The sequence below is a fragment of the Syngnathoides biaculeatus genome, chromosome 22 (genome assembly GCF_019802595.1).
Source record: "Syngnathoides biaculeatus isolate LvHL_M chromosome 22, ASM1980259v1, whole genome shotgun sequence".
NCBI classification, from domain to species: Eukaryota; Metazoa; Chordata; class Actinopteri; order Syngnathiformes; family Syngnathidae; genus Syngnathoides; species Syngnathoides biaculeatus.
The window spans coordinates 12,429,625-12,450,403 of NC_084661.1; the positions used below are offsets into that span (position 1 = coordinate 12,429,625).

General features: G+C 44.8%; 2 protein-coding genes across 2 annotated transcripts; both read right to left on the bottom strand.

Moving 5' to 3' along the window:
* Positions 1-2,234: 2,234 nt before the first annotated feature.
* crp1 (C-reactive protein 1) lies at positions 2,235-4,151 on the bottom strand. Its single transcript, XM_061810668.1, has 3 exons — positions 4,108-4,151; positions 3,966-4,032; positions 2,235-3,674 (listed from the first exon to the last, which is right to left on the bottom strand). Exons 1-3 carry the CDS (start codon positions 4,108-4,110, stop codon positions 3,064-3,066), a joined length of 681 nt encoding a protein of 226 aa, XP_061666652.1. The 5' UTR covers positions 4,111-4,151; the 3' UTR covers positions 2,235-3,063.
* Positions 4,152-6,037: 1,886 nt separating this feature from the next.
* Positions 6,038-11,427, bottom strand: stub1 (STIP1 homology and U-Box containing protein 1). Its single transcript, XM_061810667.1, has 8 exons — positions 11,291-11,427; positions 10,438-10,670; positions 9,822-10,020; positions 9,558-9,723; positions 9,403-9,478; positions 9,264-9,320; positions 7,997-8,113; positions 6,038-7,475 (listed from the first exon to the last, which is right to left on the bottom strand). Exons 2-8 carry the CDS (start codon positions 10,549-10,551, stop codon positions 7,350-7,352), a joined length of 855 nt encoding a protein of 284 aa, XP_061666651.1. The 5' UTR covers positions 10,552-10,670; positions 11,291-11,427; the 3' UTR covers positions 6,038-7,349.
* Between the last annotated feature and the right edge of the window lie 9,352 nt (positions 11,428-20,779).

Genomic DNA, 20,779 nt, shown 5'->3' on the forward strand with positions numbered 1-20,779 from the left:
ACATGACATGCAGCTCAACGCTAGCATGTAGTACAACACGTACACATCAAAATTACTACCTTCCTATAAGCCCTTTTGTTATGTTTTTGACCAAGTGATAGAAAAGATTTGCGTGATGGATATAAAAAGTCTACACACCCCTGTTCCAATCCCAGGTCTTTGTGATGAACCATTGAAAACGTTTTCCGTCATTGATGTGACCTATGCATCGACTCAATTTTTTTTTTTTTTTTTTGGGGGGGGGTGCTGAAGCCAATCCCATGTGTGATCGGGCAGGGGGCGGGGTACACCCTGAACTGGTCGCCAGCCAATCGCAGGCCACATGGAGACAAACAGTCGCACTCACAATCACACCAATATGGCATCTCCAATGAATGCATGTATTTTTTTTTTTTTTTGGGGGGGGGAGTTTTATTGGGAGTAATTTGAAGTAGTGTACTTTGATTAAAACGACCTTTTAAAGTGTGCATTTCCAAACAGCCCAAATTTTGTTTTTAGGTTCTGAAACAGGACGACAACCAGCGCAAAAAGTAAATATTTCATTTACAATGATGAGCCGTCGTTCTCCACGTATGAGGCGTTGGCATCCCTTTTCCCGTGCGCGCGAGCCGAGATGCCAGGCTCGGTCCACCAGATGGTGCGCAAAGGTGTCAGCGCACAGTGAGTGGGCACCGCGATTGATGCATTGCAACATCCAGGAAGGTGGAACATTTGGCCGCTGACCCGCAGTCACAACTCATCGGCGCTGCCTCCTCCTTATCTAGCAGCAGCCACGGCGCCGACGGCGCCCGCCCGCACGCACGCGCATACTTACGCTCGCAACGCGGCACTTTCCCACCCTCAAGGGAGCCTGGGCCGCGCGCCAGAAACTTCTCGGTGGTCTCCGCAAGGAGGTCACGATGCCTTCGCGCGGGCCGGGGGATAATGAGCGCAAGGAGCCGTGGACCCAAACGGAGACGGCGCGCTGCAACTTACACTTGGATGGAGAACATCTGACTCGGAGCTGAATGTTCGCCGGGCAAGCGCCGCCATATGATTCCGTTTCTGCTAGTTACGTGTAACAAATCCTTCTGACGGTGTCTCTTTGGCACGCACTCGGGCCTGCTCCTCCACTCGAGTCAACCCTTAAAAACTTCTAAAGTAGTATTCGTCAATTTCATCTTAAATGCATTTGGGCACATTTGCGTATAAATAAGTCAAAGAGCCAGCGAGGCCTGAACAATCTTTTCGCCCTTTCTCCGTTTTCCAAGCCGCTTATCCTCACAAGTGTCGCAAGAGTGCTACCTTTAAAGCCAATCGTCGAGGCACAAGAGTATGGAAGTAGATGATTGCCACCAGGATTTGAATTTGAAATGCAAAGTCATCACATTTTCAATTGTTGGATTTCAGTGTAACTTTTCAATGTTAACAATTCGACTGGCCATCATTGGTTGATGGTGATGATGATGACGACGACGATGATGGTGCTGATGACGGTCGTTATCCTATCATCGTCAATAATCATCGTCATCAATCATTGTCGTCAGTCATCATCATCATCACGTCACCGTCATCATCATCATCATGTCAGTCATCGTCATCATCAACCATTGTCGTCGTCGTCATCATCATCATCAACGTCGTCGTCATCATCACCATCGCCATTATTGTCATCATCATCATCAGCCATCACCACCATCATCATCATCATCATCAATCATTGTCACCGTCATCACCGTCATCAGTCACCGTCATTATCATCGTCAACGTCGTCGTCATCATCGTCGTCATCTTGCAATTGGCTGGCTGTTCAGTTCTGACCTGAAGTAACCCTGCCCGGTGGCACAGACGGTGAATTTCAGACAGCGAATCGTCGCATCTATTGAAAATGTGATCACTTTCCATTTCAAATTCAAATCCTGGTGCCACGAATCCACGTCCATACACGAGTGCCCTTTGACAACGGTGCACTCATTTGATTTTCAGCCCCAATGCTGCAAATTGCGAGATCAAAATCAAAATCAAAATCAGATCAAAATCAGTTGATTTTGATCGTCCCAATAAGGTTGGATTGTTTATCAAAACAACCGAATTTGAGTGACGCGGGTGCCGCTAGCCGAGGGTGATGATGGTGATGTCAGACAACAGGCTCGGTGTGTGGCTTATCAAACGGATGATTGTGTCTTGATTTGGGATGGACAGCCCCCCCCCCCCAAAAAAAAAAAACAACACACATGTTCGAAATAACCTTTATTTTTAAGCACTGCACTACATTTGATTTCAGAGTTTTAGTTACCACTACTTATTACTATTTAGTTGTGCATTTTTTTAATAAATGCCCCTAATTTTTTAGGCTGTTGCAGCATTGTTAATGATATACAGTACTTTGTAATGTACAGGTATGCAATCACAATGCAAACACTATCTTTTTTGGGGGGTGGGGGGCATAGAACAAATTAGTTTAATTTCCATTAATTTCAACAGGTAAGGTTGATTTGGAATATGAATAACTTGAATTACAGAAACAAATTTAACTCCTAAGTCATGGTATTACTGTGTTATCGGCAAATAAACCAGCGGATTCTTACGAAACAGGTTTTTTTCTTATTAACCGTACCACAGAGACTTTGAGATACATAATTTAATTTTGGTGTGCTTAAATGCGCTTCAAATGTTCAGCGGTGCACCATATGACATTTTGTTTTTTTCAGTCATTCTCTTTACTCTTAGATCTATTACAGTAACAAAATATGGTTTATTTAAAATATATATATATATATATATATATATATAAATAATATCAAAGAGGTTTTATTTGGCCCACAGGAGTACACGTTTAGTGTTTATTTTGTTGCATCCTTATGTATGCACGCACTTTTTTTTAAATGATACTGTTTATTGCAAATCATTTCACGGACCCCCAACCTCCAGCTCTTAAGACTCCCATGGGCCCGGGGACCCCAGTTTGAGAACCACTACCGTAACATAACGTTAGATCAAAATGTAAGCAAGGTGAGCGATCAGCCATACCAGAGGTGGTCCAACTTGCACGTCTGGCTCCCCCCCCCCGGACACCGCAGTCAGTCAGTCGTCTTCCACCACCATGACGTTGCCGTTGAGCGCGTAATCAACGGTGGCCCAGTCGAAGATGTTGCCTTTCGGTACCTTGCCGCCGTGATGCCAGGCTTGGATGGCGCTCCTGGAGAGGACGTAGTCCCACATGTTCACGTCGGTCAACTCCCCCACGAAGCTCTGCAGGGCCTCCAAGCCCCCCAAATGTTTGTCGGGGTCCTGGCCGAGGAGGACGGTGCCCTCGGGACGGATGCTGTGTCCGGGTTTGTACACCTGGTAGGTGCTGCGCTTCCCGTCCACCCAGAAAGCGGCGAGGCCGGCGCCGGATTCCCAGGTCAGGCAGAGGCCGGTGCGGAAAGTGCCCAGCGGGGGGAGGTAGAAGAAAACGCCGTCGCCGCTCATGTAAAAAGAAATGCGCCCGTCCTTCTCGCGCCACACGTTGAGCTCGTCGTAGTCGGCCGTGCGGTAGGCGAACAGGATGATCTGGCGCTCCTCGGGCAGCTCGGTGGCCACCCGCATGCACAGCGTGAAGGCCTTGAGCGCCATCTCCTTCAGCGGCATCAGGGTCACGTAGCTGAAATCCGTCTCGTAAGGGAAGACCAGGACTTTGCCGGCCAGACCCACTGAAGCAAAAGAAACAGCCGGCACATAGATGCTACTTGTTCGCCCGTCTGTGGCGTTTCCATTTATGTGTTAGCACAAGATAGCAAATTGTTGTGGTTGGTTATCGTACACAAAATGGAATTATTTTATATTTTTAGTTTGAGAGTCAAAAATTCCATTGGGAGTGGCAATCAACAGCGTAAAGTTTATTTTTTTGAAAAATTGCTCCCTATCGTGAAGTGATCCGAGTCGCAAGTCAAAGCAGGAATAAAATCTCATGAAATTAATTTTCCATCAGCGGCACACTTTACCTTGTCTGGTTGAGGACCGGGCCAAAGGAAACACACCAAATAGAAGCGTGGCGAACATACAGACGTTCTGCAAACACACACACAATTGTGGTCAGTGCACAAGTCACAAAAATGTTCAAATCCTGGTGTAAAATTTTCTTACCATCGTGACGCTATGCTGCTGCTCATCTGCCGGTCAAAAAAAAAAAAAAAAAAAAAAGTAATGCCCGCTCGGGTTCTCAGCCCTCCTCGTACCAGCCGTGATGTCGGCAAAGACAATGACCTCGGTCACTCGCACACACACACACACACACACACACACACACACACACACACACACACACACACACACACACACACACCACACACACACACACCACACACACACACACCACCTACTGTAGTTGTTTATCCACTGAGAGCCACAAATGGGGAAAATGGACGGGGGGCACTTTATCTTCTGTTTATGAACTATGCTAAAATTCATTTCAATATGCTCTGGGTCAACATATAACAAGGAAACAGTGCAAAAGCTAAGAGTTATTGGTACCGTAATAGTCCCATATCTTTTGTTATTAAAAAACAGCTTTAAAATGATTTTCATTGCTACTATTTGTATTTTATTCATGTACGGGACTTTTTCAGTTGTAGTCCCACTCAATCCACTGTGAGTTAAAATTCGACTTTTGTTTCAATTTGTAATTTTGTTTGTAAAGAAAAAAAATTAATATAAATTTCTCACAAAACATCTGATTAGGTCATGTTTAATTGTATTATTGGAATAGGTAAAATGTTAAGTGGCTGTCTATTTAAGTGAAGATAAAACGAAAGCATTTTTATCCATAAAAAATAAATTAACATGATGTAGTTTTATGAGCGTTTTAAAGAATTAGCTGGTAATGATTAGTCCACGTGCTAAGCTAAGCTAACCGGTTTCAGCACCAAACTAGCCTCAGCGAGCGAAACAACAGCTTGTTGCTCGAACATTTGCTTTTCCTCGTTGCCACAAAAATAATTTCCCAATTTTATTTCTGCTCATTTTATGTGAATTTCAATGATTGATGCATGAGCATTATAGGTGTAGCTAATATAATGCGACAAGCTCGCCTCGATTGACGACTGAGTACAAAACCACAGCTTGTTGTTCTAACGCTTGTTTTTACGTGAATTCAACTTTTTTTTTTGCTGTAACACACCTTTAATATGTTAATACCAACTAACGTGAATATGAAATCAATCAGTGAGCTTTTGTGTTACGAGACACAATTTGGGAGAAACGTTTTATACTGTCAACAAATAATTGCTGAGTGCACAAATATTTGAAAGAAGTGACATTTATTCACAGGTTCACGTCATCTTTTTGTCGTCTGGTTATCATAACCGTTCGCCTTCGAAACATACCAAAATACAATACCAATGTGTACTAAGAGTTGGCATTTTATCATCGTGAACGTCTCTTGATTAAATTTCAGTGCCCAATAACACAACAAGCTATAATGGTGGACAAAAAAAAAAAAAAAAAAAGAAAACAGGGCCTTCATTTTATCAACATATCTACATTTAATACATTTTTCTCAAGCTGAAAGACGGCAAGAAAAACGAACAAAAAAGCGTATTTTGTCAAGAAATGAGACGAGCTAATTATTTACACATCTCGCGCCCTGACGTGAACCGCTCGGCTGGAAGATCAGTCAACGCAAAGCGTTCTTTTACGCGGATGCTGGAGGTATGCATGACAGATGCTTTTCCAGCATTTTAAACGTGGGGGGGGGGTTGCAGTCGACGTGGTTTGCCCACACTGATTGTTTTTTTTTCCCCCCCAAGTCAGCGAGGGGATGCTTCAAAGTAACGGCAAAGAGTATCAGAGTCTGAAAAAAATAATCTGATGCTTTGTTTTTGTAACAAGACCGCAACAAACGCTGTCAGTCGTGCGCACGTTTACGCGTCACCCTCCGTCATCTGATTCGCACACATTATGATTAAATAGTCAACAACGTATCTTTTTTTTTTTTTTCAATCCAGCAGAACTTTTGTCTTCATTTCCCCACTTCAAGGCTGTTTTTTTCCCTTTAAAGAAAGTGCCTTTTTTAAAAAAAAAAAAAAAAAAACAACAACAAAATAAAACAAGTTTCAGCTCAAAACCAAACAGCATATACTGCATACATTCGTCTCTTCTCAATTGTCTGTACTTGAGTGTATTGCAAGTCCTTCGATCCTTTAATCAATATCCCGGAGACCCATCTTAAAGTCCACGTACTCGTACAGCACGTTTTTTTTTTTTTTTTTGGGATCAACGCTCAAACCGCTTCCCATAAAGCTGCTTGAGCATTTATCTGCTATGATACTAGTGCACCGCAAAAGGCTCAGACTGCCTATCAGTATATTGATACCCATCTCAAGGTTCAAGTACTACTATGCTCCGTCCTCACTGAAAAGGACAACTATGGCATACTAGTAGAACCACCATGTTACTAGCGATGCAAAAACTATGCATAAGTTGACAACTGCACAATACTAGTACTACAAATGTCATAAAACACTAGTTATCTAAAATTAGGTAGTAGTACTAGTAGTGCACAAATGTCTCGGAGTGCACTAATTGCTCAAAAGGCTTTACGGCAAGCCGTTTGAGCAGTTAGCCGATGACCTTGTAGTGTATTTGGATTGTTTCACTAGTGAGGACAAGCGGCGTGACTCGCTAGGACATGAACCTGAATCCGGATGGATAGCAAGGATATAGAAGAAATGCTCAAACCGCTTATTCCGTGAGCAGCGCAGGAAAAACTAGTCACTAAAAATGGCAAATCACACAGCGGGGCGGAGGGATTGTGGCGCCACCTAGAGGTGGAGCTGACAACTGAAAACACAGATGAACCTGTAAGAATCGTGGGTTTTTTTCCCTCAACCCCGCACTGTAATTGTGTAAACTTGCATACAAAGTGGTCACACATCATGAAAACCATTTTTTTTTTTTTTTTTTGGCATGAATACCATTTCAGGTCAGAAAATGTGAACAATGAAGAAATCCGATTGGCTCTCTTTTGGCAGTCATTTTTAACGGACGCGAGAGCATTTTATCGACGCTTACCTTGGATTGTCGCATTGGAGCGAGAAATGAGAAGAGGAAAAAGGACCTCCTCCTCCCCCCCCCCCGTGTTGAGGCAAGACAAGACAAGTGAGTGGGGGGGGTGGCGTTTAAAGGGTGTAGCAGGCCACAAACACACAGCCTCACAGGTTTGAAATGTTAAGAGAACGGGACGGGCCACGAGGCCCGCAGCGGTTCTTGTTCGTGTCCGGGCGTCTTCTCTACAGTGTCACGTTGACTCGAGGAGGACAGAGAGAGAGAGAGAGAGAGAGAGAGAGAGAGAGAGAGAGGAGAGAGAGAGAGAGAGACAGCAGATGTGTCTAGTAGTCCTCCACCCATCCGTTCTCCTGGATAAAGGCATCGATCACTTCCTTCATGGCCAAGTTGGGGATCAGCTGGTCCTGGGTCAGCGGGCTTCGAGTGACCGGGTCGAAATGGCCCACTCGCTAAAGAGTTGAAAACGGGAGGTTGAAATTGGCCCAAAACGCCCACCGCCCAGTGATGACAAGCTACCGTAATACCCGGTCTACAGAGCGCACCTGGTTATAACCCTCACCGAGTACATTTGTAAAGGAAATACCGTTTGGTACATAAATACACTAGTGTCGCCGCGCTAATGCTAAGGCTAGCGTCGCCGTGCAAATAGAGCCGGTTAAAAAAAAACATACAGGTAAAAATCACTGATACACGGCAGTAACACGCTAGCGTAGCGCTAACAGGGCCGGACCGGTAAAAGTCACTTCCTCGGCACATATATTCCACCGGTCTCACTCTTACCTTTTCCGCTCGAGTGCACCCTTACCGGCCGTTAGAGAAAAAAAACGCACAAATTAGCGGCATCGCCACATAAACTCCAGGGTTGAAAGCGTGTGAAAAAAGTCGTGCCTTATAGGCTGAAAATTACGGAATTTGGATTTTGCGCTTTCATTCGTTCAATAAATATCTTTTGGGTGTAAAAACGTAATACCTGGAGGTGCTCTTCGATGTCTTTGCGGTCGTAGGTGATCCCGCTGGGGGTGATGCACGGCTCTCTCATCAGCTCAAAACTGATCTTGCCGCACAGGTAGTCTGGAATCTCACGTTTCTGTCGGGACGCCACATACAGTAAACACACACTCCGCCATTTGACTCTTAAAGCCCAAGTGTCATCCCTATAAACATTCTAAAATAGATATAGTAATGAAAAATACATACGACATTTTTCACTTCAATGTCTACGAAAAAATAAATATGAGCGGAGAGCGCGTCATCCATGCGCAAAGTTGCGGAAGTGTCATTCGATATTCAAAAGGTCGCCATTGTTGGCTGCATCGACTGTCCGTGATGTCACACTGGGACATTCGCCATTGAAAACACACTGTGCCACCTACGATGGGACATGGAAGCTCTTTTCAAAGAAGAGAACATCTCACAACTGAGTGAAGTGGCAAAATTAGTTCGTTTTGAGCTATATTTAGAAGATATGGGGATCACGGCCAAACTGCATGCAGCCAAGCCACCTCCTCGCCCAATCCACCTCCGCGCAGCGGTGATAAAAAAAACGCAGCTGGCGAGTGACGACGACGTGGCCAAACCACCTCCCTGTCCGAAGCCGTGTTGACAAGGCCGGGGCGATCCACAAGGCTGGCTCGGCCTTGTCGACAAGGCCGGCAGCAATCCACAAGGCGTGCGGAGGCCGTCCTTCAGCGGCTACTGCACGGAAGCCTTCCGACGCGCACATTGACACATTTAGCACCCCTGACTTACGGATTACGTCCTCAGAGTGTTCGAGCAATATCCAGCAATGCAACGAGCCGGCATTTTGGCTAACACGAAAGAACAGCAAGCTACCTTCCAGCTGGTAAAACTAGTATAAACAGAGGAGACCGCTTTAGTGCACCACTGCCCTGTATGTCACTTCCTGCTTCTTCTTGAAAACAAATACCCTGAGAGGATTTTTTATGGCGTGAGTTACAAAAAAGCCATATCCGTCAAAATCATATTTTGTGGTGAAAAAACAGATGGGTCCATATCGGCTGCAATTTTTTCATTACTAACATACTAAAAATCATGGATTTCATGACAGCGGACCTTTAAATATGTTGAGGTACACATGGAATAAACGTGAAAAAGGTGATGGCAGTGGACGGAGACTCGCATCGTCAACTAAACAGCAATCAGTGAGGAAAAAAAAAAAAAACACTGTGTGATTAATAACCATGTGCCCGGTAATATTACAAGGAATAAACACTCACTTTTCTTTTCTCATCCACTTGAGAGAAGAGCTCATCCATGTCCATTAAGTACTTGTCCTGATTGAGTCACATGAGCGAGGAATTATCAAAAATGTAACACAGGAACAAAGCGGAGCTCACCAACATGTATTTAACGTACGTGTTTGGACGCAATCTTGGCCGCGTCGCCGCCAATGTGATCGTCATCCTGCTTTTCCTTGTAGTCTTCAAGTTGCCTGCGGTAGGATGTGACAGTAAATGAGTCATCTGCTCAGATGGAAAAAAATAAAAATAAAATAAAATCTCACATCTCACCTCTCCTTCTCTGCGAGGATGAGTTTGCTTAGGTAGGCGTGCAGCTCGTTCTCCTGGTTGATGCGCTTCTCCTCGATGCTGTTCCAACGCTTCTTCTTGGCCATGCGCAAGGCGCCGGGGATGTCGTCCCCGAAATTCAGTCGCTGTTCTTTTGCTAGATTGTATGCTTAAAGAAAAAAAATAATGAAAAAAAAAAATCACTTCATCGTTCACAAAGCTACGATATAGCGCATATCGATTCAGCTCGCTTGTCGTCGTTCCGACCTTTCTGCAGGTTTCCGATGGCTTCGTCGTAGTTCTCCAGCTCCAGGTGACACTGGCCCAGGAAGAAGTGGGCCTTGACTGACTGCGTGTCCAGTTCCAGGGCGTGCTTGCAGTCCGCCAGGGCCTTGTCGTGCTGCTGCAGCTTCACGTGGCACAGGGCCCGGTTGGTGTAGTACACCGCAACGGAGGGGTTGCGGTTCTGGAAGGCGGAACAAAACATCGACATGCAGTGTGTTGAAAAGATTTCATGTAGAGTTGAAGGCAGAATTTTACATGCAAGGAGCAAAAACACACTTCTTTTTTTGTCACACTGTCTGAAGCCAAATCAGACTAAACCTCTCCTGATTGAGGTCATTCAGGATCACGAAAATTATTTAATTTAGAGAAACGGCACAATAATCAGAAAGAGAATTTCTTCTAGAATTGTAATTTGTTTGAGGTCAAAATCTTACGTACACAAATGGTACAGGCACACAAAAAGGCATCCATCCTTTAGTGAATAGGATGATATTTGGTGTGCAGCATCAGATGTCAGCCTGTCAATTCAAATAAACTTTGCATGGTGTCGCTCTATGAACGTTGCCAGGACGGAAGGAGTCCAAGAGGATCTACTCACAATGGCTTTGCTGTAGCAGGTCGCAGCCTCCTGGTACTTGCGGCAGAGGAACAGGCGGTTCCCCTGCTCCTTCAGCTCCTGCGCGGTGGAACTCTTCTCCGGGCTGCCGGCCATCTTCTCCACCGGCTCCGCGGGGCCCGCCTCGCCCTGCTTCCCGATCCTGTTCCCCGTCTCTTCGGCTGGCTCGACCGACAAGACTCAAGAACGCCCCGTCCCCGCCTGGATCTGCAACACTGTATTATATTAAAAAAAGACAATAATAATAATAATATTAAAGCGTTAGGTTCCGTAATGCACGGCCAATGAGTCTCTTCTATAAACAAGCACGGAGCAGACTTTCTCGTTATTTCGCTGACTGAGAGACGACAACCGGCGAGTTAACTCTTCGTGAGAGGGGTGGCAGCAATGCTAGCTAACCGAACACCAATCATTCCAATGCCACTACATTAAATATATATATATATATGAAAAGGCAAACTGAACAAGTGGAAAGGTTGCCAGTTCGCCACTTGCGTCCGTTTATCAAGGCGCTGACTTCAACGCTGTGTAATTGACGTTAGCCAGTTAGCACGCTACCTCGATTGTTTCACGACATGACAGCTGACATACAAATAACTGCTGGTAACGAGGCGAACCGTACGCGATTAATCCCACCGAAGTCGGGTAAAGTTCGGGAATGTAGAAAATAAAAGAGGGCCGTTTAGCATTCGGCTAACATCAACAACGCTAAATTAGCTCCAACGCTACGTGGTTTGTTGCCGTTTTTTTTCTTTTTTTTTAAAAATTCGTTTTAATGTCATCGGCGTCAGTCGTCGGATTCATGGCGTAACATGTCAGTAATGTACGTGCTCACCTTTCAAAAGACGTCTCACATCCAAAGTGTTTTTTTTTTTAAATTTTGGTCGGCTATGAAATGTTGCTGGATTAAATTTCTCTCTCGTGAGCTATCATGACAAGTTGTTGTTATGCTGACGTCACGCGTTACGTGGACGGAAGCCGTGAGGGGAAATTTTATTTCTTGTACGCGCGGTATTTATTATATTTTGAAAGGGTGTTTTTAAAGGTATAATTCAGAAGTATGTTCGTGTTTATACTTCAAATAATTATACTGCTTTCAAGACAACCTTTTAAAAGTCGACAATTTTCCCCCCGCACTGTGCAGTACAAAGTAGTACCAGAAGAGGGTATGCTGTATTCATATGCATGTACAGTAGTGTAAATATCAGCATGATTATAATAATAATGAGCAAATGAAGGAGGGATGGAGCTGCAGGAAAAATACAAATCCAGAGGCCTGAATTGCGTGTTTCCATGCTTATTTGTACTTGTACTCGTGTTCATCTTGCAGGGATGAATACAGTTGTTGGTTTCAAATACAAAATTATTCACTCACTCATTCATTCATTTTCCGTAGCATTTGTCCTCATCAGAGTCGCGGCGTTGCACCCTCAAATGGTTGCCAGCCAATATCAAGAAAAAATAAATCAAATATGACACTTGTGGCCGTGGAATATTGGAAAAGGAAGATGGAACAGTAAAACTTATATATCTCGCTCCCCAAGGTTACATTTCTTCATTTAGTTATTCCATTATTGGCAATTCCTTTATTTGAAACACACGAGCAAAAATGTCCCCAATTTGTTTGTTCCATAAAATAATTAGTACCAGTACTGTTAAGCTGTGTGTTACAAGAACTATGCTGTTATGCGTCTCACATCCCTATAAACAACTTTTCTTCTTCTGTATACCGGTCGTCAGACATTTTTTGTGTATTTTTTTTAATTGACTAATTGCTCTGTTTCGGGCGGCACGGTAGCGCAGCTGGAAAACATTGCCCTCACAGTTCTGAGGTACCGGGTTTGATCCCAGCCCCGCCTGTGTGGAGTTTGCATGTTCTCCCCGTGCCTGCGTTGGTTTCCTCCCACATGCCAAAAACATGCGACATTAATCGGACACTTGAAAAAAATTACCCCAAGGTGTGATTGTGAGTGCGACTGTTTGTCTCTATGTGCCCTGCGATTGGCTGGCAAGCAGTTCAAGTCTTAACCCTAACCCTAACCCTAGGCTCCTGCAGCCCCCACGACCCTCGTTAGGATAAGCAGCAAAGAAAATGGATGGACGTTCTGTTTCGACTCATCACTGAGCCCACTCCGCAACTCCATATTTTCACCAGGAGTACCCCACCCAGGGAGAAAATGCAGCCCACTGAGATAAATCCATAGCCCCCCCCACCCCCCCACCACGTGTTCTATTTATAGCATTATATTAAAAAGAAGGTCCCTATTTAGCAAGCTAGCGATTGTCACTTTCACCCCAGGTCGTCAAGCCTCCGCAAAGGCTTGCGTGAAGATTAGTGCACATCCTAAAAGCAAACACAATGTTCAATAAATGAGTGAGGTGAGGGGTCTAGGAGGCAGGGGGGGAGGGTTGGTAGGGAGGGGGTCCCTGTTTGTGTGTGTGTGTGTGTGTGTGTGTGTGTGCGTGTGTGTGTGTGTGTATGCGTGTTTCCCAGCTGTGTTTACCCATCTACACTAGTCTGGTCCCACAGAATACCCGCCCGGTCAGAGGCATGCTAAATGTTTGGTGACAAGGTCATGGAAGTATTGAGCGGGGAATTAACAGAATCGTATGTAGGATCTAAACAAGAAAAAAAAAAAAAAAAAGAAGATTAAGATGTTGTATGCTGGTATGTGCTAAGTAATAAATCCGTTGCTTCGTTTTTCATCACAATGAGACAAAGTGAAAACTGTTTTGTGTATACAATGGTCCCTTGCATGGGGATGGGGGGGTGTAATTATGTAAATGAATTTAACAAATAAGATATTTGTGCATAATAAAGAATACTATATATGTATATGACTGCATTGATTCTCTTTTTGCAGATTTCACAAGTGGTTCAGGAACATATTAACCCATTCATGGGCAGAGTGGCAATTTTTTTGCCTTATTGAAATAAAAGTCTCCTAACAGGCCCCAATCAAGGAAATCACACTTCTTTTTCGTTTATGGTTAAGTTATATGATAAGTTTACTAATTTATAATCTCGTCCCAAAAATGGGATGCTGCCCCCGAGAGGGTACTTGAGTTTTCTTAGTAGATGGTCCCAAAAACACTTAAATATTTTGACATACTGAAGGACATAATGCATGAAAATCATGTCCCAAAAATGGGACGCTGCCAACGAATGGGTTAAAAACAAAAAACAAAAAAAAAACAAAAACAGAAGGGTGTGCAGAAAAAGCCCGGACAGATAAAAAAAAAAAAATATTTGACGGATTAGCAATTTGTTTGCACAGGATTATGAGCAACAAAAGTCTTCATCCGAAAACTGTTTCCAGTGTTTACATTCAAACGGGCCGTCACTGAGCCTCCTCGTCCCAACCGTCGTCGCCCCCTCCGTCCCATTCAAAGCTGCCGCCCGCTGCACCGGCTGGCTGAGCTTCCCGTCGCCTTGACGACGGGATGAGGAAACTGCCCGGCTCCTCTGGCAGAGCTGAAAGGCAGCAGACACTTCCTGATTGATTCTCTCCGTCCGCGCCGTTGTGGCTTTCCCGTTTGGTATTGGCGCCCCCCCCCCCAAAAAAAGGCCCTGAAAAGCAAAAAAAAAAAAAAGGGGTGAACACACTCTACTTAGCTGTAAAGGGGACGCGGGGGGGGGGAGAAAAAAAAAGCTCAGGTTCGAATGGGATAAACAAAAGCAGCATTCATCTATACGGGCGGCCCATTGTGGGGCGGGTTTGCTCACTTTGACAGAGGAAAAGGCTCATGGACTCTTTGCAAAAGCGCTTGAATGCGAGATGAATGCTAACGGAAAATAACGACGGAGGACGAGGAAACGGCGCGTTGTTGCTGTCAACGTGTGCACGTTTCGGTTAATTAACCTGCATTGTATCGCTTGCAATAAGGGGGGGGGGGACGCTTTAGCCCGTTTACCTGTCAGAAAAGGCCTACGAAAATGCAAATAGCAGACAGCCGCGTAGCAAAGTTTGCAAATGCTAGGGGGGGACGTTTGCATACGAGCAGGAATGATAAAAAAAACGTCGCAATTTAAAGTCCTGGAAACAAAAATGTGGAATTGTTTGAACCGTGTTGCAACATTCAATATAAAATGACCATATTTCTTTAAATCACATTTTTTCCCCTTGTGATACAATTATTTCAGTGACCCAGATCAGTGGTTCTAGAACATTTCACAAGTACCTCCTCAAAATTTTTTTCGCTACAGTCACATAGTAGGCCTAAGTGTTCATCCAAGTTGAGCGTGTACTTAAAGAGGAAGTCCGGTCGTTTGGATTAACAATGTATCCGATGGGTCATGTCATATGTACTGTACCTTGAAATTTTAAAGTTAATACGATATCATTTAAGGGTGTTTTGAGAAGATTTTTTAATCGGCAATTACAAATTTTCATGGGCGCCACCATTTTGGCGAGTTCATTATTTCAAAGCACTGTCATATTATGCACAGTTTAAACATCCCCACTGTGCTCAAACATGGGAAAATATATACATTTGAAAAAAATCTAAATGCTTTATATTTATTTTTAAGTGTTCTTTAAGGTTTAATGCAAATGTACTTAAAATTTTAATTAAACTCAAATGGACTTAAAAGTCAAAGTGACGCCTTCGAGTACGACGAGAGAGCACGTGCATCACTAGCACCATGAGAATCAGTGATAAAGCTCAACATTCATAAAGTTATCCATCCATCCATTCATTTTCTTTGCTGCTTATTCTCACGAGGGTCGCGGGGAGTGGTGGAGCATATTCCAGCTGTCACCGGGCAGGAGGTGGGTACACCCTGAACTGGTCGCCAGCCAATCGCACGGCACATCAAGACAAACAGCCACACTCACAATCACACCTACGGGCAATTCCGAGTGTCCAATCAATGTTGCATATTTTTGGGATGAGGGAGGAAACGGCAGTGCCTGGAGAAAACCCACGCAGGCAACCAGGAGAACATGCAAACTCCACGCAGCCGGGTCCGGGATTGAACATGGAACCTCAGAACTGTGAGGCCAACGCTTTACCGCCATTCATAAAGTTATTTCAACCTATATCTTGCTAGTATGTTTTACCCTACACATGCGCTACGCACATTTGAACTTCTTTAAAAATGATGGAAAACAAACAAACAAAAAAAAAACACATTCCAAACGTGTGACGTACGTGACACACATGACTGCGTGTGCAATTATTCACCGTGGAAAGTTAATAAAGCGCCAATTTCCACTTCATGTGCCTTACAAAAAAAAAAAAAAAAAATCTAATCTGATCGTCATGCGCGTTACATCATCGTGTTTATCGCTGACGACTTTTAATTTCCTGTTTGAAAGCGTCTCGTTGTCTTGTACGAGACAAATTTGGCCGCTTTCCCTTAAGTGCAACACCCCCCCCCCCATCAGCCCATCTTTGCATAATTTGGGATATTTCGTCAGGTCGCATGCAAGCTGTTTGACGTGGGGGGGGGGGCTGATGTGATGAGAGACGAAAAGCTGCAGATGTTGCGTTTGCTTTCCGAATGACATCACATCATCATCATCTCTGGCCTCCTTCAGTCATTTGAAGTATTTCAGTTCAAGCTTGTAGAGGGAGTTATGAAATGTAGGGCAAATATGTTTATTTTTATACACAGTGGCATCGAAAGTAGATGTGCACAATTTCATCTAACGGAATACGGGAAAGAAAGGAGGCCGGAATGAAGAGCTCAAAGCCGAGCACGGAACCAGCCTGACGCCAAAGTTTCAAGGAAAGCTACAGATAAGCACGGGGGTCAAAGTTCATCTTCACACCTCTGCTGGGCTGACCCCCCCCCCCAAAAAAAAAAAAAATTGTGTTGCAAAAGTCACAACACCCCCTTCTGGATGGTGGCGTGGCCGTTCCGTCAAAGTTGACCCGACTCGCCCGTCAGGAACGGCTAAAAACAAAAAACAATAACATCCGTTAAAGTTTGTTTTGAAAAAGCTGCTTTTTGTTTGCACAAAAATCCTCCACGTCCCCCCCGAAAGGGGGATTCAACACCCCCACCCCCCACGTGGACCACCTTCCCAAAACATCCACCCACACGCCGCGGATTGATGTGCGGCGACTGGGGGGGGGGGGGGGGGATTTTGGAGGGAAAACAGACCTCCTGCATTTGACTGATGAGGAGGAGGGAAAACAGTCATCACTTTCCCAAAAAGCACCAAAAAAATTGTTTGATAAATTGAATTTAGCGAGATACATTGGAACTATATGGAATCAATTAACGAGCTACATTTGTATTTATGTATCCAAGTGTAGCGAAAGTGGTGTGCATGACCTGGCCGCCAGTATAAAACAGCGACAAAGACAAATGAAGACAACTTTCAAAACTACTTTCAGTGACAGAGTAAACTGCAGTAATATTTGTCTTTTTTTTTGTCGAGGGTAAAGAATACATACCGGTGAGGATTGTAATATTGTCTGTCTACATGTGTTTATTCTACATTTGTGGTCACGTACCCGTTGGCAAATGTGTTATAATTGTCATGTGTAATAATGTGTTATTATGGATTGTCTATGTATGGTATGTAAATATGGGAACAATGTACAGTATGTATGGCCTGCTTCACTCACATTTTCTTCACCAACCCCCCCACACACATAATCAACGAGGACTCTTCAGGGCAGTGAACGCAACCAGCAGGGGCAACCAACAAGTTACTCTCCCCCCTCCCCGGGATGGCCGCACTATCTTATGTAGCCCCCCTCCCACATGTCCCCTTGGGTCATGCTCTTGGGGTCAACCACCCCCTCCCCCTTTGCCAAAGACATACATAATGAGCTCTGGGCTAATTGTGTGTGTGGTGAGCATACCAAGACGTGACGGACGCCATTAGAATTGCATTTCATCGCAAATCATCAGACCGAGCGACTGACTGACGTTTCCACAGTTTCATCGGGTCAAGACTATTTTTAATTGAAGGAAATACCGTGTGACTATTTTTGTCTTTGTTTGCTCAGGTGAAGCACAATCTTTCAGATTGGTGTCCTTTGGAATTTCTTGCTTCCAGTCTCAACGGTGGCTCTATTTGTTGTGGCGTAGCAGCATAAAGTTGCCGAGCGCGGCCGCTCCGCCTCCCGGAAACGCGTCGTCGGCAGATTCCGAATCGGACGGTAATCAGATCAGCGCCAGAGGTTTGACTAATGACCGGTGACAAGCGCTGAACCCTGGAGGAGGGGGGGAGGAGTTGCCCTGGTTCAGGGATTTGGGGGTGGGGTGGGGTGGGGTCTGGGGGGGGGGGGGGGGAATGAGGGGGTCAAAGGTGGACCTTTCAAAGCCGCTCAATCGAAGCGCCATTAAAAAGTTTCCGTCCACGCGCGGCGGATATCTTAAACTCAACACCGGATTGTCCATGTCTGGAAAATGACAGCGAAGGCAGCACCAAATGGTCTGTTAAATGAAAAAAAATATTTATATCAAGATATTTATGACGTCCAAAAATAAAGTGCGTTTGAAGGAAAACTTTAACGACTGCTTCAACTCTGTCACGTGGCTGCTGATTAGCATCTTTTTGAACCCTCAGTGGAAACGAGACGCTTGCGCTCACGAGGCAGATCCTGAAATAAAACCCGCATTTGAACTATTCTTTTATATTTCTGTCTTTTTTTTTTTTTTTTGGTCTACGCAATCCTAACCGCCAGACGTATTTTTCCCCCAAATGCGAGATTAGTTACGTCATGCGCAAAGCACGTCGTCCGCGGGACGTCCCGTCCGCAGGCTTTGTTTCCCTACGCCCGCCGTCCAAATTTCCATCACAAGCGTGTCAAACCCGAGTGACCCTTTTTCGCTTTCTGTCAGTGAAGAGGCCCCGATTGGACCGCATGCATGTGCAGACGGGCCCAGAATCCTCCGGGTTGAACGCTATGCATGAACCTGTGTGTGTGTGTGGCGAAGAAGCACAAGCGCAGAAACGGTCGCAAATGCAATATTTGCATTCACAGGCTCTACAAAATGCATTTTTTTTTTCCAAATAAACAGCCACAACTGTTTTTTTCCATCTCACACCTGCTGTGGACTTTGAAATCCACCTGCTCGCGTGAGAACGTTGCCGCCCGACACCAAGCGCACCCTGAGGGACGAGCGAAGTGATACCCCTGAAGAAAGAGGTGTGTGCGCGACGGGCAGGTGGGGGTTTTGCTTGCCCGGGGGTTTACTCGCTGACGGAGCCGGGGAGTCACCCGATTTTGGCGCCCCCCTACCACCACCACCACCCCAGGGCTCCACGGTTCCCCTTAACAAAAGGCCTCCTCACTGGCAGCACATTTCGAAAACAGAAAACAGGTTACAATGATGAGCCGGGAGTGTTTTCTTTTTGTTGTTTTGTGCGTGTGTGTGTGTGCAGGTGGGAATAGAGCAAAGACTAGGCGGTTTTGTGGTCGGGAGGGGGTGGTGGGGATGAGACTCAGGTCACCAAAGCAGACTGAATGGCGTTAATGAAATGTAGCAGGACATAAAAAGAAGGCTTCACATTCAAGTTTGGTGTGCAATTACAATCACAGTCAGTGTCCATTCAAACGTGCGAATTGTTATCTGGAGGGCCATTGTGTCAGACCTTAATCCTCTCATTTCCACTCCTCAAATCCTCGCACCCGACTCTTTTTAATCATGATTAATCTTCATCGTGTTATTTCCATGTTATTACATTGTTATTACGTTCAATTAGGGTAATGGTGCCTTTGAGACGGATAGATGGCTATCTTGACTACTACAAATTGTGTTGCTTTTACTGTCTCCTAAAGGGATCATCCTATTGGAATTTTTGCAAATATGCACATAAAGCTCGTTCACTGGGTGCAAAGGTCATTTAACGAGTTTCACTGTTTTTACGAGGCGACCGTCGGGCTCCATCTTTGGTTACAAGACTTCAGAGCTGTGGAGTCATATAATTTTATGAAGTCTCTCATCTGAAATTCAATCCAAGGGGGCGGCGGCGAGCAACGCGCCGTCCGCCGTCTGCATTCTCCCGGGGGGGGGGGGGGGGGGGAGATGAAATTGGGCAGCTGTTGCGCTTTTTATCAATTTCTGCTGTGTGAAATGTGACCTGTCCGTGTGTAATGTCAGAGGGGAGAGGCCATTTTTTTCTCTTTTGTGGGTTGCGAATGAGCGGCCGTGTCGACAACCAAATTCAAGACTACCTCTCATGCTCCTCTCATGTAAATGGCTTCAAATGCTCAGACACTTTTTGAATAAAATAAGCATGTGAGGGTGTTTAAATTGTGTGTGTGTAAGAAATTTTCAATTGTGTGCGTTCGTGAGAGTCAATTCTTAATTGTGCATTCGCATGTGTCCATTGTGTGACCAGGTCATTGTAGAAGGGGGGCTGGGGGAGGGGGGGGGTCTTAAAGTTTGGTTCCAACCCTGTTTGTGTGTGTGCAGGAAGGCTAATTACATTGTGCACAGCGCGGGATGACCTTCGCTGACCACACTCGAGGAGGAGAAGGAGGAGGAGGAGGAGGAGACGAAGAATAGCCGCCCAACAAAAGGTGGAAAAAGCGAGCCTGCATTTTTTTGGGGGGGCTTTTTGCAGCTCGTTTCAGATTTTTATCCACTTCCATGTGTCAATGTCAGCAAAACAAGCGCGTAAACTTGCTTTTACTTTACCCTGGGAGCATTTAAAAAAATTTTTTTTTTTTTTACATCGACTTTACCGCATAACTGCTATTTATTTGGAGGGAATGGAAGTTTTTGTTTATTAAGATAAGATATTGGTCTGCTCTAATCAGACAAATAAAATGTCATTTTACAGCGCGTAGGGATTTAAACACCGTTGGGCAATCAAGACAATAAAGATAGAATACAGGCAGATAAGATAACGCACTAAAATAATTAAAGGTGATTTTGACACAACAAATATTCCAGTTCTGATCACAAAATAGTTATCTTCACATTAGCATATTAGTAAAACACCAGGGATGGCGAAATACATTAAATAAAGTAAATAGAAAATTGGAATACCCTGGACATCATTGCAAGGAATATTTTGATAGCATTCAGAAATAAATCAAAGGAATGACCGTGAATAGCTCAAACGGACATCTTCAGAATCATCAAGTAGTCAAAGGGCGCAAATTTAGCCCGCCAGAACGCCGCATCTGGGCCTGAGCGCCAAAATTTCTAGCCTTTGTGGTCTCCGCCATTGTATTCCAATAAGAGCCATTCAAATGTGGACGTGGGCGGCAGCGCCAACATCTGTCTTCCTTGTGGACGTATGCAAAACACTCACCACTAGCCTTTGTCAATTTTGGGGATGGGGGGGGGGGGTCGCGCTTCTTAAGTCAAGTTTCCCTCCAAATCAATCGGGCCAATTAGAAGCCT

Coding starts and splice junctions, on each gene's coding strand:
- stub1 (XM_061810667.1), bottom strand. CDS start 10,551: ATGGCCGGCAGCCCGGAGAAGAGTTCCACCGCGCAGGAGCTGAAGGAG. Junction 9,724..9,821: donor CATCGGAAACCTGCAGAAAG/GTCGGAACGACG, acceptor TTTTTCTTTAAG/CATACAATCTAGCAAAAGAA. Junction 9,479..9,557: donor ATCCTCGCAGAGAAGGAGAG/GTGAGATGTGAG, acceptor ATCCTACCGCAG/GCAACTTGAAGACTACAAGG.
- crp1 (XM_061810668.1), bottom strand. Junction 3,675..3,965: donor CCGGTCCTCAACCAGACAAG/GTAAAGTGTGCC, acceptor CTTTTGCTTCAG/TGGGTCTGGCCGGCAAAGTC.